Source organism: Mustela lutreola, chromosome 5 (genome assembly GCF_030435805.1).
Source record: "Mustela lutreola isolate mMusLut2 chromosome 5, mMusLut2.pri, whole genome shotgun sequence".
NCBI classification, from domain to species: domain Eukaryota; kingdom Metazoa; phylum Chordata; class Mammalia; order Carnivora; family Mustelidae; genus Mustela; species Mustela lutreola.
This window is the reverse complement of record NC_081294.1, coordinates 62,176,588-62,189,739: the sequence shown is the minus strand read 5'-3', so window position 1 is coordinate 62,189,739 and position 13,152 is coordinate 62,176,588. Positions and strand designations below refer to the sequence as shown.

The following is a 13,152-nucleotide window of genomic DNA, read 5'->3' as shown; positions in this document are numbered from 1 at the left end:
CTGTAACAAATAATTACTGAGTACCAAACAGATGCCAGGCAGTCTGAAGGGCTTTATGGAGACAAGCTCAATTAGCCCTCACCACAATCCTGGGAGCCAGGCGCTGCTGATGATTTGGCTTGGCTTGCAATGAGGCAAAGGATGCTCAGAGGTGTGAAGCATCTCAGCCAAGGTCAAACATTTGGGAAGCAGTCCAGCTGAAACTAAAGCCAGGACTACTGGAGATGGACAAAGCCCTTCCTCCACCTAATGCCATGTGCCTCTGCTGAGCACATCACTCAGGGACAGCCATGCCCTATGTGCCAGTCCCCGTGCTGGGTCCTGCAGGAGGGAGCCACAGCCCGGAGTCCTTGTGGCCAAACAGGAAGAGAGCAAGGGAGGCACAGAGCACAGAGACAGATGGAGAGAGGAGGGGCTGGCACAGCCAGGAGGGCATTGCCACTCAGGAAGAACGGGAAAGGCTTCACGGAGGAGGGGGTGCTTAAGGCTGGCTGAGGACGGTGGGTGAGATTTCAGCAGGTGGAGACAAACAGGGAGTTGCTGTCTCATCCTGGATCCACAGGAATGGGCTCTGGACAGACCCAGCACCCTGTCTACTGTAGTGGGCCTAAAAGACTCAGACAAATCTTCAAAATGCCTCTCTGTAGCAATAAAGAATGAGTATCTGGGGAAATATTTAGGCTCAATAGTAAGTAAATAAATAAATCAAACACCTCTCTGCACTAGATGAAATGCTCCCAGTCCTTTCAAGAGGGGCCATACAGGGGCAGCTGGGCCATGTTGCTCGCAGCAGATGAAGGTGAAGCGCCACCAGTGACATCACATGGTACCCTGACAGGATGCACTGAGAAAGGCACTCCGCTCACAACCCAATCTAATCTTGAGAAAACAACAGGCAAATCCCGACTGAAGGCGATTCTTGAGGACACCCGGACAGTGCTCCTCAAGGCTGCCAAGGTCATGAAAAACGAGAAGGACTAAGGACTTGTCCCCAAACATAGGGGACTGAGGGGACATGACCACTGAATACAATGTAGGATCCTGGATTGAATCCTGGAGCAGTAGAAGGACACGAGTGGAAAACCGGTGAAATCCATACAAAGTCTGGATTTTAGTTAATAATAATGTACCAATATCAATTTGTTAGTTTTAACAGATGTGGTCATGCTTGGTGTGAATCATGGGGAAAGCCAGATGGGGGTAACTGTACTATCTTCACAAGTTTTCTGTAAACCTAAATTATTCCAAAATAAAAAGTGCATTTAATTAAAAAGAGCAAGAGAGAAAGAGAAGCAGATGCCAGAACAAAAACAAGTCTCATGAGTTCGCAGTTTGAGGGAGATTCCTGTCTGGTCCAGTACATATACCCACAACTAGAACTGAGCCTGGCACACAGTAGGGCCCCAGTAAATATGTTCAATGAACTGGCTTCACCACTGCAGCCCACTCAAGCCTGCTCACGAGGGCTTCAGAGACCAGTCCCACCTGCTCCCCACTGGAAGGGTTGCACCCCTCTGTGTGGCTCCCCAGCAGGGGCTCACTGGTGGTAATCTGCCCATAGACGTGTACTGTGACAGGAAGTGATCACCAGGTCTGGCCTCCTCTACAGTGACCCAGAATTCCTCCTAGGCTTCCAGAGAAACAAACTGTAAACAACTAACTAGGTGGCGGGTAACATTGCCCGCAGCAACTTTTTGCTAGAAATGTCTCCAAAGGCAAGGGAAACAAAGGCAAAAATGAACTCTTAGGACTTCATCAAGATAAAGTTTTTGAACAGCAAAGGAAACAGCTGGTTGACAAAACCAAAAGACAACCAACAGAATGGGAGAAGATATTTGCAAATGACTTATCAGATCCAAAATCTGTAAAGAACTTATCAAACTCAACACCCAAAAAACAATCCAGTCAAGAAATGGGCAGAAAGGGGCACCTGGGTGGCTCAGTGGGTTAAAGCCTCTGCCTTTGGCTCAGGTCATGATCCCAGGGTCCTGGGATCAAGCCACGCATGGGGCTCTCTGCTCAGCAGGGAGCCCGCTTCCTCCTCTCTCTCTGCCTGCCTCTCCCCCTACTTGTGATCTCTGCCTGTCAAATAAATAAATAAATAAATAAAAGAATAAATAAATAAAAGAATAAAATAATAAATAATAAATTAAAAAATAATAAAATAAATAAATAAATAAAAAGAAATGGGCAGAAAACATGAGCAGACATTTCTCCAAAAAAGACATCCAGATCGCCAAAAAATGCTCCACATCATTCGGCATCAGGGAAATACAAATCAAAACCACTGCCTCACCTGTCAGAATGGCTAATACAATGTAAGAAACGACAGATGCCAGCGAGGATGTGGATAAAGGGGAAACCACCTACACTGCTGGTGGGAATGCATGCTGGTGTAGCTACTCTGGACAACAGCATGAAAGTTCCTCAAAAAGTTAAAAATAGAGCTACCCTATGACACAGCAATCGTACTACTGGGTATTTATCCTGAAGATACAAATGTAGCGATCCAAAGGGGCACCTGCACCCTGATGTTTATAGCAGCAATGTCCACAATAGCCAAACTATGGAAAGAATCTAGATGTCCCTCAACAGATGAATGCATAAAGAAGTGGTATATAGGGACGCCTGGGTGGCTCAGTTGGTTAAGCGGCTGCCTTCGGCTCAGGTCATGATCCCAGCGTCCTGGGATCGAGTCCCACATCGGGCTCCTTGCTCCGCAGGGAGCCTGCTTCTCCCTCTGACTCTGCCTTCCACTCTGTCTGCCTGTGCTCGATCTTGCTCGCTTTCTCTCTGACAAATAAATAAATAAAATCTTTAAAAAAAAAAAAAAATTTAAAAAAAATTTAAAAAAAAAAAAAAAAAGAAGTGGTATATATACACAATGGAATACTACGCAGCCATCAAAAGAAATGAAATCTTGCCATTTGCAACGATGTGGGTGGAACTAGAGGGTACTATGCTGAGTGAAATAAGTCAATCAGGGAAAGACAATTATCAAGTGATTTTACAAATATGTGGAATTTAAGAAACAAAACAGAGGAGCATGAGGGACGGGAGGGAAAAATAAAACAATACGGAATCAGAGAGGGAGACAAACCGTAAGAGATTCTTAATCATAGGATACAAATGGAGAGTTGCTGGTGGGGAGGTCGCTGAGGGGATGGGGTAACTGGGTGATGGCCATTAAGGAGGGCATGTGATATGATGAGCACTGGTTGTCAGATAAGACTGATGACTCACTGAACTCGACCTCTGAAACTATTAATACACTCTGTTAATTAATTGAATTAAGAAAAAAGGATGGCAAGTAACATTAGGCATGTCCATGGAGTAGCCCCCCAAAATTGAAGGTGATAACACTTGCCTCCAGGGCACAAGAGTGTGGTTAAGAAAGTCAGCTCTGGCATCACAAATGAACCCTCAAGTCTCAGCTGTGTTACCTGCAGTTTGTGCGACCTTGGCCAAGTCCTGTCCCTCCTTTCTGCCCAGCATCCTCAACAGACAAATGGGAATAATATATAGCTCTTACCCAATAAGAGGATCAACTGATGGAATCCAAGCAAAGCTTTTAGCCAGGCACTTGCTAAATGGGGACTATTGTGGGCACCGTTGTTATCACAACAGTCCTGAGAAGTCGCCTGCAAGATACACCCTAGAGGATGAAGGTATTAAAAGGTCAGGAGCAAGGAGTGTCACTCAAGTTGAGCTTTGGCTGGAGAGGAAGGCTGGGTCCAATGGCAGAGCTGGCCGTGCTGTCCCAGTACTGCCCCAAAGAGGAAAGTCCTATGGCCCAGGGTTGCCTCTGCCCAAACCCACACTTCTCTGCCTTGGGCTCCAAGCCTGGCAGATCACCTCCAGCAGTCCTGGGGCTCTGCCCCAAGTCCTGTCCACCCAGCCAGCACATGGTCTCACACTGGTACGTGTGACACACAGGCTGCCCGCTGCCAGACATGGACCACTGTCAGCCCCCGGAAGGCGTTGCTTTGGCCCAGGATCCTGTTCCACAAAAATAAAACCAGAAATGATTCCTAACCATTTTCACATAATTTAAAAGATTTTTGTCATTTTCTGAAAATGAGAGAAATCTGAGGAGGACGGAACCACAGAGCCGCATTGGTGCTGCCCCTTCCGGATAGAGTGTCGACTCCCATGAGCCAGAGCCCACACCAAATCACCTTATCTGCCTGGGGCTCAGTGGCTTCAGGGTATGTGACCAACCATTTACTCTCCAGAGCTATATAGAAACATTTCTCCCAAGAAGACATACGAATGGCCAACACGTACACGAAAAGCTGGTCAGCATCCCTGGTCATCAGCAAAATGCAAATCCAAACCACAATGAGCTAGCACCTCACACCTGTAGGGTTGCCACAGTCCAAAGTGTTGGCGAGGATGTGGAGAAAGGGGAACGCTTGTGCACTGTTGGTGGGAATGCACACCAGTGCAGCCACTCTGGGAAACAGTACGGAGGTTCCTCAAAAAGTCAAAAAATAGGAACACCCTATGATCCAGCAATCCTGTGACTGGGTATTTATCCAAAAGAACTGAACTCAGGATCTTGAGATGTCTGGACCCTCACGCTCAGAGCAGCATTAGTCACAACAGCCAAGATGTGGAGACAACCTAGAGGTCCAAGGACAGGTGAATGGGTCAAGAGAATGTGGCGCAGATGTACCATGGGGTATTATTCAGCCTGAAAAAAGAAAATCCTGCCATATGCAACAAGATGGATGAATCGTGAGGGTGTTATGCTAAGTGAAACAAGCCAGTCACAGAAGAACAGCTACTACATGATATCTGCTTATGTGATATCGGATCCAGTGAAATTTGGAGAAATAGAGAGTGGAATGGTGGACGCCAGGGCTGGGGAGAGGGGGAAATGGAGAGCTACTCTTCAAGTCATACAAGATGAGTAAGTTCTAGAGGTCTGATGGACAACTAATAGTTCATACTATCACATGCTTAAAAATTTGTTAGGAGGGTAGATCTCCTCTGAAGCATTCTTAGCACAATTTTTTTAAAAACTGCATTAGTAGCAGGACCCATACAGTGACAGCATGAGGGTTTCTTACGGTGATAGAACTATTGTGTATATCGTGCACCCGAATGTTTATAACAGCAATGTCCACAACAGCCAAAGTATGGAAAGAGCCTAGATATCCATCAACAGATGAATGGTTAAAGAAGATGTGGTATATATATACAATGGAATACTATGCAGTCATCAAAACCCCCAAATCTTGCCATTTGCAATGAGGTGGATGGAACTAGAGGGTATTATGCTATTTCTCTGTCAATCAGAGAAAGACAATTATATCTCTGATATGAGGAATTTGAGTGGCAGGGCAGGGGGCTGTGGGGGAGGGTAGGGAGGGAAAAAATGAAACAAGACGGGATCGGAAGGGAGACAAACCATGACAGACTCTTAATTTCAGGAAAGAAACTGAGGGTTGCTGGGGGGAGGGGGGTGTGGAGAGGGTGGCTGGGTTATGGACATTGGGGAAGGGTATGTGTTATGGTGAGTGCTGTGAAGTGTGTAAACCTGGCGATACCCCTGGGGCAAATAATATTTATATGTCAATAAAAAAAAAGAACTGTTTTGTATCTACACAGGCTTGGGGTGGTTCTACAAGCAAAGGTCTTGAATTTTGTAGAGGAGTACACCAAAAGTCAATTTTTTTGTAGGATTAATTTTAAAAAGAAACTAAAGAAAATAAATTACTAATAACTGTGTCTGTCTTGTGGGGTCAGGGTGACTTTCAAATCCAAGGACACACCTTGCCCAGCACAGCACTCAATCTTTTGCGCGAGCTGAGGAACCGTCAGGCATTCCTAGTAAGATAACTAATGCCTCCTTTCCTCCTCCGAAGAGATGCCAGCCCCGGAATGGAATGCAAGAACAAAAAACAAACGCCATGGAAAGGTTCCTGCCACAACAAGGTTCAATGTTTCAGGCACCTGTGACTATACTTTGTTTTCGTAAGAGCCAGGCTTCTCATCTCCAATGGGTTTCCAAAACTGAACCTTTAATCCATTTCAAAGGGATCTTGCTTCCTGCCCAGCTGTGCTGCCCCATGGGTTACAGGAGAAAAGGGCTCCACGGAGAGGATTACAGTGGCCAGTGTACACCAGTCCCCAGGGCCCTTGAGGCATCAGGTGTGTGATCCATCTTGTCTGAGGTCGATTTCCCTGGATGTAAAATAGGGACAATAATGCCCACTCGGGGTGAGTAGATTTGTAAAGCACCTCGTATCCCCTAGCTCTCAGCAGGACGGGGAGCCCTGAGTTCTCCTGCCTCTCCCAAGGGCCAACAATTATAACAACAAATACAGCTAGTGTTAGAGGGTTTTTTTTTTTTTTTTTCCTGTTCTACACTTTCCCTGCTTATATAACCAATGTAATTAAGTTAACAGACCTGAATGTTAAAGTTGACAACAGACAATTAGGCTAATTACTACTTCCTTAAAGGATCAATTAGGGCTGCTTCCTACTCTGTATTCTGAGAAATGGTACTGGGCGCCTTGTGAACAACAGGGTGGCTTCAACAATCAGTTTGACAAAAGCTGTCTGTACCAAGTGATCTGGCTTCCTCTCATGCAGGACTTCTCAGTGCCTTTAGAAAGGGACACGCGTGTTGTGAGTCTCCAAGTCAGAGTTGCCGTATGCAGCACAGAATGAAAGACAGTGTATCAGATGAGTCATATAGAGCAGGGTTTCAGCAACCTTCCCACACATCCAAATCACCTGGGGAGCTTGTTAAAGCACAGATTCGGATTCCGGGTGGGCATGAGATTCTGCATTTCCCAGGGGCTCCCGGGTGATGCTGAAGCTGCTGGTCTGGGACCACACTCTGAAGAGCAAGGACATCAATGGAAAGGTAAGACCACTTATCAACCCCCTGACCACCGAGGATCAGTCCCAGAGTAGGGAAATGGCTTGCTGAAGGTCACACAGGAATGACAGGTAGGACCAGACTCCACTCCCAGCCTTCCCTACCCTAGAGCTCTCTGCTCTGCTTCCTATGGGTTCTCCCGATTTTCAGCAATCTTCTCAGTCTCTGTCCTGCACTAGAGTCATGTGAGGGCCTTTCAAAAAATACTGCTACCTGACCAGTAAAAAAAATACTGGCCCCGACCCTCAGAGCCTGATTATTAGGTCTACAGTGTAGCCTGAGTTGGGGGACTTTTTTAAAGCTCCTCCAGTGATTCTAATGCATAGCCAGTGTTGAGGGCCACCGATATAGAGGCGGTAGGCAAACCTCCCCCTGGACACCCTCTTCACATCCGTCTGCCCCTCTAATGCCTGAAGAAAACTGCCCAGCAGCAAGTCCAAAATAAACTAGGAAAAGATGACTAGATGGGAAATGGCACTTGACAAGGCCACAGCTGGCCAAAGCCCTATCTCAAGATAATAGGTATCACAGTCCGGAATCCCAACTGCCTTGAGAGGAGAGATTTCCAGCTCATTCCATGTCCAGATGAGCAGGTAAACACGTGTTCTAGGCTTTAAAGCCCAAGTGGCCAATGTGGAAAAACCTGGACCCTCAAGAGTGAGATGCTCTAAGTTAGTGTGAGATGGTTAGTGGGCTTCTTTAAAGACAATTTCTGAATCGAGTGTCAGGCCAAATGAGGCTGGTTAAAAAAAAGAAAAAAGAAAGAAAGAAAAAAAAAAGCTGAGGCATTAAGCTTCTTAATGAGCACAGTAGGGGAAGAATTAGAGATGAGAAAGTCAGTGAATCCAATTAGAGGAGATTCCCATTCTCTCTGAACTTGCTGAATGGAAGGGGAAAAGGTTTAGAGATGAGCCTACAGCTGGAAAGCAGGGCTCTGGAACCAGAGGGCAACAGTTCAACCCTAGCACGTTCTGCCGATTCACACTGGTCCTGTACCTCAACTGGCTTATCTGTAAAGTGGGACAATAATTCGTGTGGTAGGGGTGCTGTGGGATTAAAGGAATTGATATACGTAAGATCCTTATAACACTGTCAGGTCACTAGTCAGTAGTAAGTGCTCAATAACAAAATGCTAGCTCCAGTGTTCACATCACTTTTCCACTAATCTTCATCTCCCTTTTGCCATCATTTTAAAGCCCATTTATGTTTTTTAAAAATTGTTGTAAAGTAGGGTGGCTCAGTCAGTTAAATGTCCAATTCTTGGTTTTAGCTCAGATTGTGATCTCAGGGTCATGGGATCGAGCCCCACATCCGGTTCCACACTCAGCATAGAGTCTCACTAAGAATCTCTCTCCTTCTCTCTCTGTCCTTCCCCCCATACACTCTTGCTCTAAAATAAATAAATCCTTAAAAAAAAATTGTTCAATAGTATGAGTTTCTGTCAGCTTCCCCAAGCTCTTCCTGGAATAAGGCAGGGTAGAAATACAGACACTCATGTTAGCTAACAGCTGAGTGTTTAACTATGTTCTCAGAGCCCTTGTGGTGGCTGGGGCTTGCCTGGTGCAGACTGAGGAGGGGTCTGGGTCTGCAGGGCCCCCCTCAGACAAAGCCACATGAAGAACTGAGTAATTCATACTTGATCCTCAGAGCAATGGACCCTGTTTGAAGGTTGAAACCAGGACATGAGAAAATCAGGTTAACTGTGGAAAGCTTTACTATGGGAAAAAAACAAACAAAAAAACAGGTCAGCTTTGGAAAGCTCATTCAGGGTTCTCTCAAGAAGGTCTGGGGTCTCCTGGAGGAAGGCCAGTATGAGAAGCAATGTGACACAGTCTGGTGGCAGGATGGCGGGGGGGGGGGGGGGCGTCCCCTGCTTATTTTAATGCTCTGCTGTCACTGTCCTGAAATTCACAATATTTTTCCAAAAAGGGATTTTGCATTTTCATTTGGCCCTGGGCCCTACAGATTACAGAGTGACCCTACCCTGCAGGGACACCTCTCTTGCCCCTACATCCACCCAACTAGGTGAGGCAGTGAAGGTTACCACTTGTCTTTAAAATGAAGAACCCGAGGCTCTGAGAAGATTAAACTAACAGTCCCATGGCTTGGCTGGTCGGTGACAGGGCAGAAGCCCTGGTGACCCAGGGCTTAGGGGTTCAGCTCATGGGCCTGTGGGAAGGCCTGCCATCTCTGCCCTCTGAAAGCTGTACTCAGGCTCTTCTGGGCCTCCAGGCTGCAGGCACTGTCCCCCACCCCCACCCCAGGCTGAGCAGAAGGTAGGTGCTGCTGACCCCTGCCAGCCGGAACTGGGTACAGTCAGAGCCAACACCCACGGATCTGGGTCACAAGGCCAATTCCACAACAGCAACTGGCCAGCGATTAATGAAACAATTCAACAGGAGCAAAGCAAACACAAGTAATCTTTGCAGGCCCAGGATCCCGCGTCCCCCAACCCCCAAAAACAACTTAGAGCAAATTCAAGGAAGGAAAGGGGAAAACTCTCCACCAAGAGCTGTAAATCTGCCCAGTAAAGAAGAGCTGGCAGATCAAATCACACCATGCCTTTGACTTCCTTAACAGACCCTAAGAGGCATTTCCAAGAGCGAGTTTGGCTCAGGTACTGTTCTAGGCACTGAAGTTACAGCAGAGAATAAAACAGATAAAAATCTTTGCCCTAAGGGAGCTCATGTTTTAATGGAAGGGAGAAAGAGAATAAGCATCATAATTAAGTGAATTACATAGTGTTAGGAAATATAGGTGCTTACATGTAATAACACAAATAATGAAAATAGTGGCCAAAATTTATTAGGTGCTTACTGTGTCTCAATGCTTTACACACATTGACTTTTTTAATCCTCTCAACAATGGGTACTGTTCTCATGCCCATTTCACAGACAGGAGAACACATAGAAGGTAAGATGCACAAGGTCCCGTAGGCACTAAGGAAAAAAGGAGTATTGATAAGAAAGGGCAAGAGGGCAAGAGATTGCTATTCATCCCGTCCCCCGCCACCCCCCCACACACACACTTCCTGATTCTGGTTAGTTGTTAAGGCCAGAAAAACAGGCAGGAAGCCTGGTTTTCTTCCAGGCCTCCAGCTGGGAGAGTGGGTCCAACCACAGTATGCCCCTCTCCCTTCCCCCACAGTTCTTAAGAGATCTGACAGGGTTGTGGGACCCTTCAAGTCTTCCCTTTGCTCCCAGAGCTATGGCTTTGGAGCTAACCGCCCTGAGTTCAAGTCCCAGCTCCACCAGCTCACTAGTATATGGCCCTGGGCAAACAGTTTCTACTCGGCACAGCCTCCCATTCCTTTGATTTAAAATGGAGATCCAACTCCCTCTCGCAGGTGATAAGAGAACAGACTTCAAGTCTAAGCCTCGCAGCGCCTTGTCTGGGGGGAGATGCCCTCCTCTCTTCTCCCCAGGGCTGAGAGGGCAGGGCTGCACAGCTGGAGCTCTGTACTGTGGGCCACGTGGCAGAGAGCTGAGCATGGTAAACATTTGATGAATGAACACTGAAGAGGAAGAAGGTGTGTGGGATGGTAGAACCTTCCTTAGAAACTAAGCCCTGGAATTAACAGATCTTAAAGTGTGGGTTACTAGGCACAGATGACTCGTCCTCCAAAGCTCCAATGCAAAGTGGTGAAATCTATCCTCACTGTTCTATGGTAAGCCCAAGCCCTCAAGAAAATTTATAAAACAAGACCTCACTGAGCTGGGGTCCCCATGGCACCAGGCATGCCAAACCTTCAACTCAAGGGGCAGCAGGTGAGAAGCTCGGCATGACCTAGACCCTGGCCCACCCCTCGGTCTAGCTCCCTTGAAGTGCACAGCAAGACCCTCAGCCTGGAGCTTCAACTTCCCCCTTGTAAGGGGTGAGATGCAGAGCGAAAGGATTCAATGACCCAAAGTGGCGGTGTCCCCAACAAAGTCAAAATCACTGCAACCTAAGAAATTGCAAGGGGTTGGGGGTGGGAGGTCAGGGATCTTTACTCTCAGCCTGGGTAAGGGGAGGCTTTGTGGAGCCAGAATCCATGTGCCAACCACAGCTCTCACGGGCCAGTGCTAAGGGTCAGTGTAAGGACTGTCCCCTGATTCCATCAGAGGAGCTTTCCTTCTTTGGAACTGCCCTGGACCTGCAAGCATTTGCCTGAGACCCTGGTGCCGGCCTCTGGGCTTCATGGAAGGGGCAGGAAGCTGGCAGATGTTTACAGATTGCATGGGTGCCCAGGAAAGGCGGGAGTACCACATCAGCCAGTGCCTGGGGGTCACTGCCAGGCTTTTCTTCCTGGGAAGGCTGTCACTTTACCCCAACTTCACTCTCACCTATGTGGAGGGAAGGGGCAGGCGAGGAGGAAGAGTTCCCTCCTGTGAGACAGGCATCAGTATCCCCATTTGTAGATGGAGAAAAGGCCTCACGGAGAAGCCCCCCATCTACTAATGTCCTGCTTCTGAGCTCTAAACCCTACAAACCTCTGATTTCAATGCTTCTCATGCTCCTCACAGTTGAGGACCTAAATCCAGCTCCAACCTGCAGGTAGTGAATTTTAGAGCTACTGAGAGGGTTCAGATACTTGCCCAAGTCATCCCTTCACAGAGCTGAGGAGAGGTCTTAACCTAGGGCCTTCGCCCCTAACTTCTAGAATCTACAGAGCTGCTCAGTTGAGGAGGCAGAGCCAGGATGCTAATCCAGCTCTTCCCATACTGAAGCCTTGCTATATTCCTGGCCAGACCCCCACAGTGTGGCTGTCTCAGGCCAGGGCATTCCCTGGGGCTCCATACCTCAAAGCAAAGTCTGGCGGAGACCCCTTCCCAGGCAGGCTTTCGGAAGGCCTAGCCCAGCACAACGTGGACCATGAGGCAGCTGGACCCCAAAAAGGACCCATTGTAGTGACTGCAGAAAGCCAAGGCCAGACCAGACTGGGCCCTCTGGGGAGCCCTGCCCATGGTGCCCCCATACCGAGTACAGGACCAGGACTGACAGAGGACTCCTGTGCTGCCTAGGCTGGGGCAGCCTCAGCCTATGGAAACCTAAAACCCTCCAGCTGCTGCTCCGCGGTAACCCGGCTGCAGACCCCTGGGGCTCCCTGGGGGCTCACCGGAGGTGCCCCCAGGACGCACCTGTCAGCAGGGGCGGGGTCCACCAAACGAGGCTCCATAGATGGGAGGAGGGGGAATGGCTGGTGGCGTGAGTTAATCTGTTTCCCAGACTGGGGGGCGGGGGGCAGGAGATGCGGGTTTGCGTGGGGTTTGCCTGGTGTCGGGGCAGGCTGGGGATGGGGCTCGGGGCAGGCTGGGGATGGGGCTCGGGGCAGGCTGGGGATGGGGCTCGGGGCAGGGAAGGGGTGGGGCGGCAGGGAGGTGGGTGGCTTGGCTGCACAAGGGGGCCCTCAGAGGTTCCGGCTGGCTTTGTGTGCAGCAAGGGGGCCGCCCCGGGTCCCCGCGGGCCTGCAGGAGGCATGCACAGGGCTGGGGGCTGGGGGCTTGCTCTTGCGTGCGGGGCAACAGGAGTCCCCGGCGTGCCCGACCCCGTGTCCGCAGTCGCCACACTCACCGCCTGAAGTCAAAGGGCATCGTGCCGCCGCCGCCGTGGGTGGGAGCGCTGCAGGCCAGGTGGGCTGCGGCGCCGCGTGGGTCCCAGCCCGCTGCCAACGCCTCCTCCGGCCGCCCCGCCCCCGCCGGCCGCCCACCGCCCCCGACACCCGCCGCTCGCCTCCCGCCGCCGGGAAGTGACGCTCCGCGCAGCCCATTGGGCGCTGTCCGCCCGCCCCCGGCCTCCCCTTCCGCCGCCCGGTTAAAGGGGCCCGCGGGCCCGGAGGGGGAAGGGCGGGCCTTTGAAGTCTCGGCTGGAGGGGGGAAGGCCAGGGAGCCCCCAAAGACGCATTCGTTCCTTCGAAGCGTTCCTTCACTTTCTCTCTGTGGTCTTGGGCAAACCTCAGCCTCGAAGAGCTCCTTTGCATTTGTAAATCAGTTTCCTTGTGTTGTGAGGATTAAATGAATGATTGATCCAGATTTGAGTCGCACATAAGGTCCAGCTCTGAGAAGGGAGGAGGTCAGGCAGTCCCACACTCGTAGCGGACCCATCATTTCCTTGCTGTGCCTCTCTGGGAAAGACACTTGGCATCTCTGAGCCCCCACTGCTTTCCACGTCTGCACAAAGATGGCGATGACATTTGAAGGGCTTTTCCCTGAGGGTCTGAGGAGAAAGTTGGGAGACTGGCTTAGTGCAGCGCCTGGCACCCGGTAAAGGGCTGGATC

At 49.5% G+C, this 13,152-nt stretch overlaps 1 protein-coding gene across 1 annotated transcript in view; it reads right to left on the bottom strand.

Annotated features, from left to right (window-relative positions):
- The window catches only part of ERGIC1 (endoplasmic reticulum-golgi intermediate compartment 1), a 104,730-nt gene extending 91,871 nt beyond the window's left edge, over positions 1-12,859 (bottom strand). Inside the window, exon 1 of the mRNA XM_059174318.1 lies at positions 12,449-12,859. Coding sequence (XP_059030301.1) covers positions 12,449-12,468 — 20 coding nt within the window. The 5' untranslated portion in view covers positions 12,469-12,859. The remainder of the gene's footprint in view (positions 1-12,448) is intronic.
- Between the last annotated feature and the right edge of the window lie 293 nt (positions 12,860-13,152).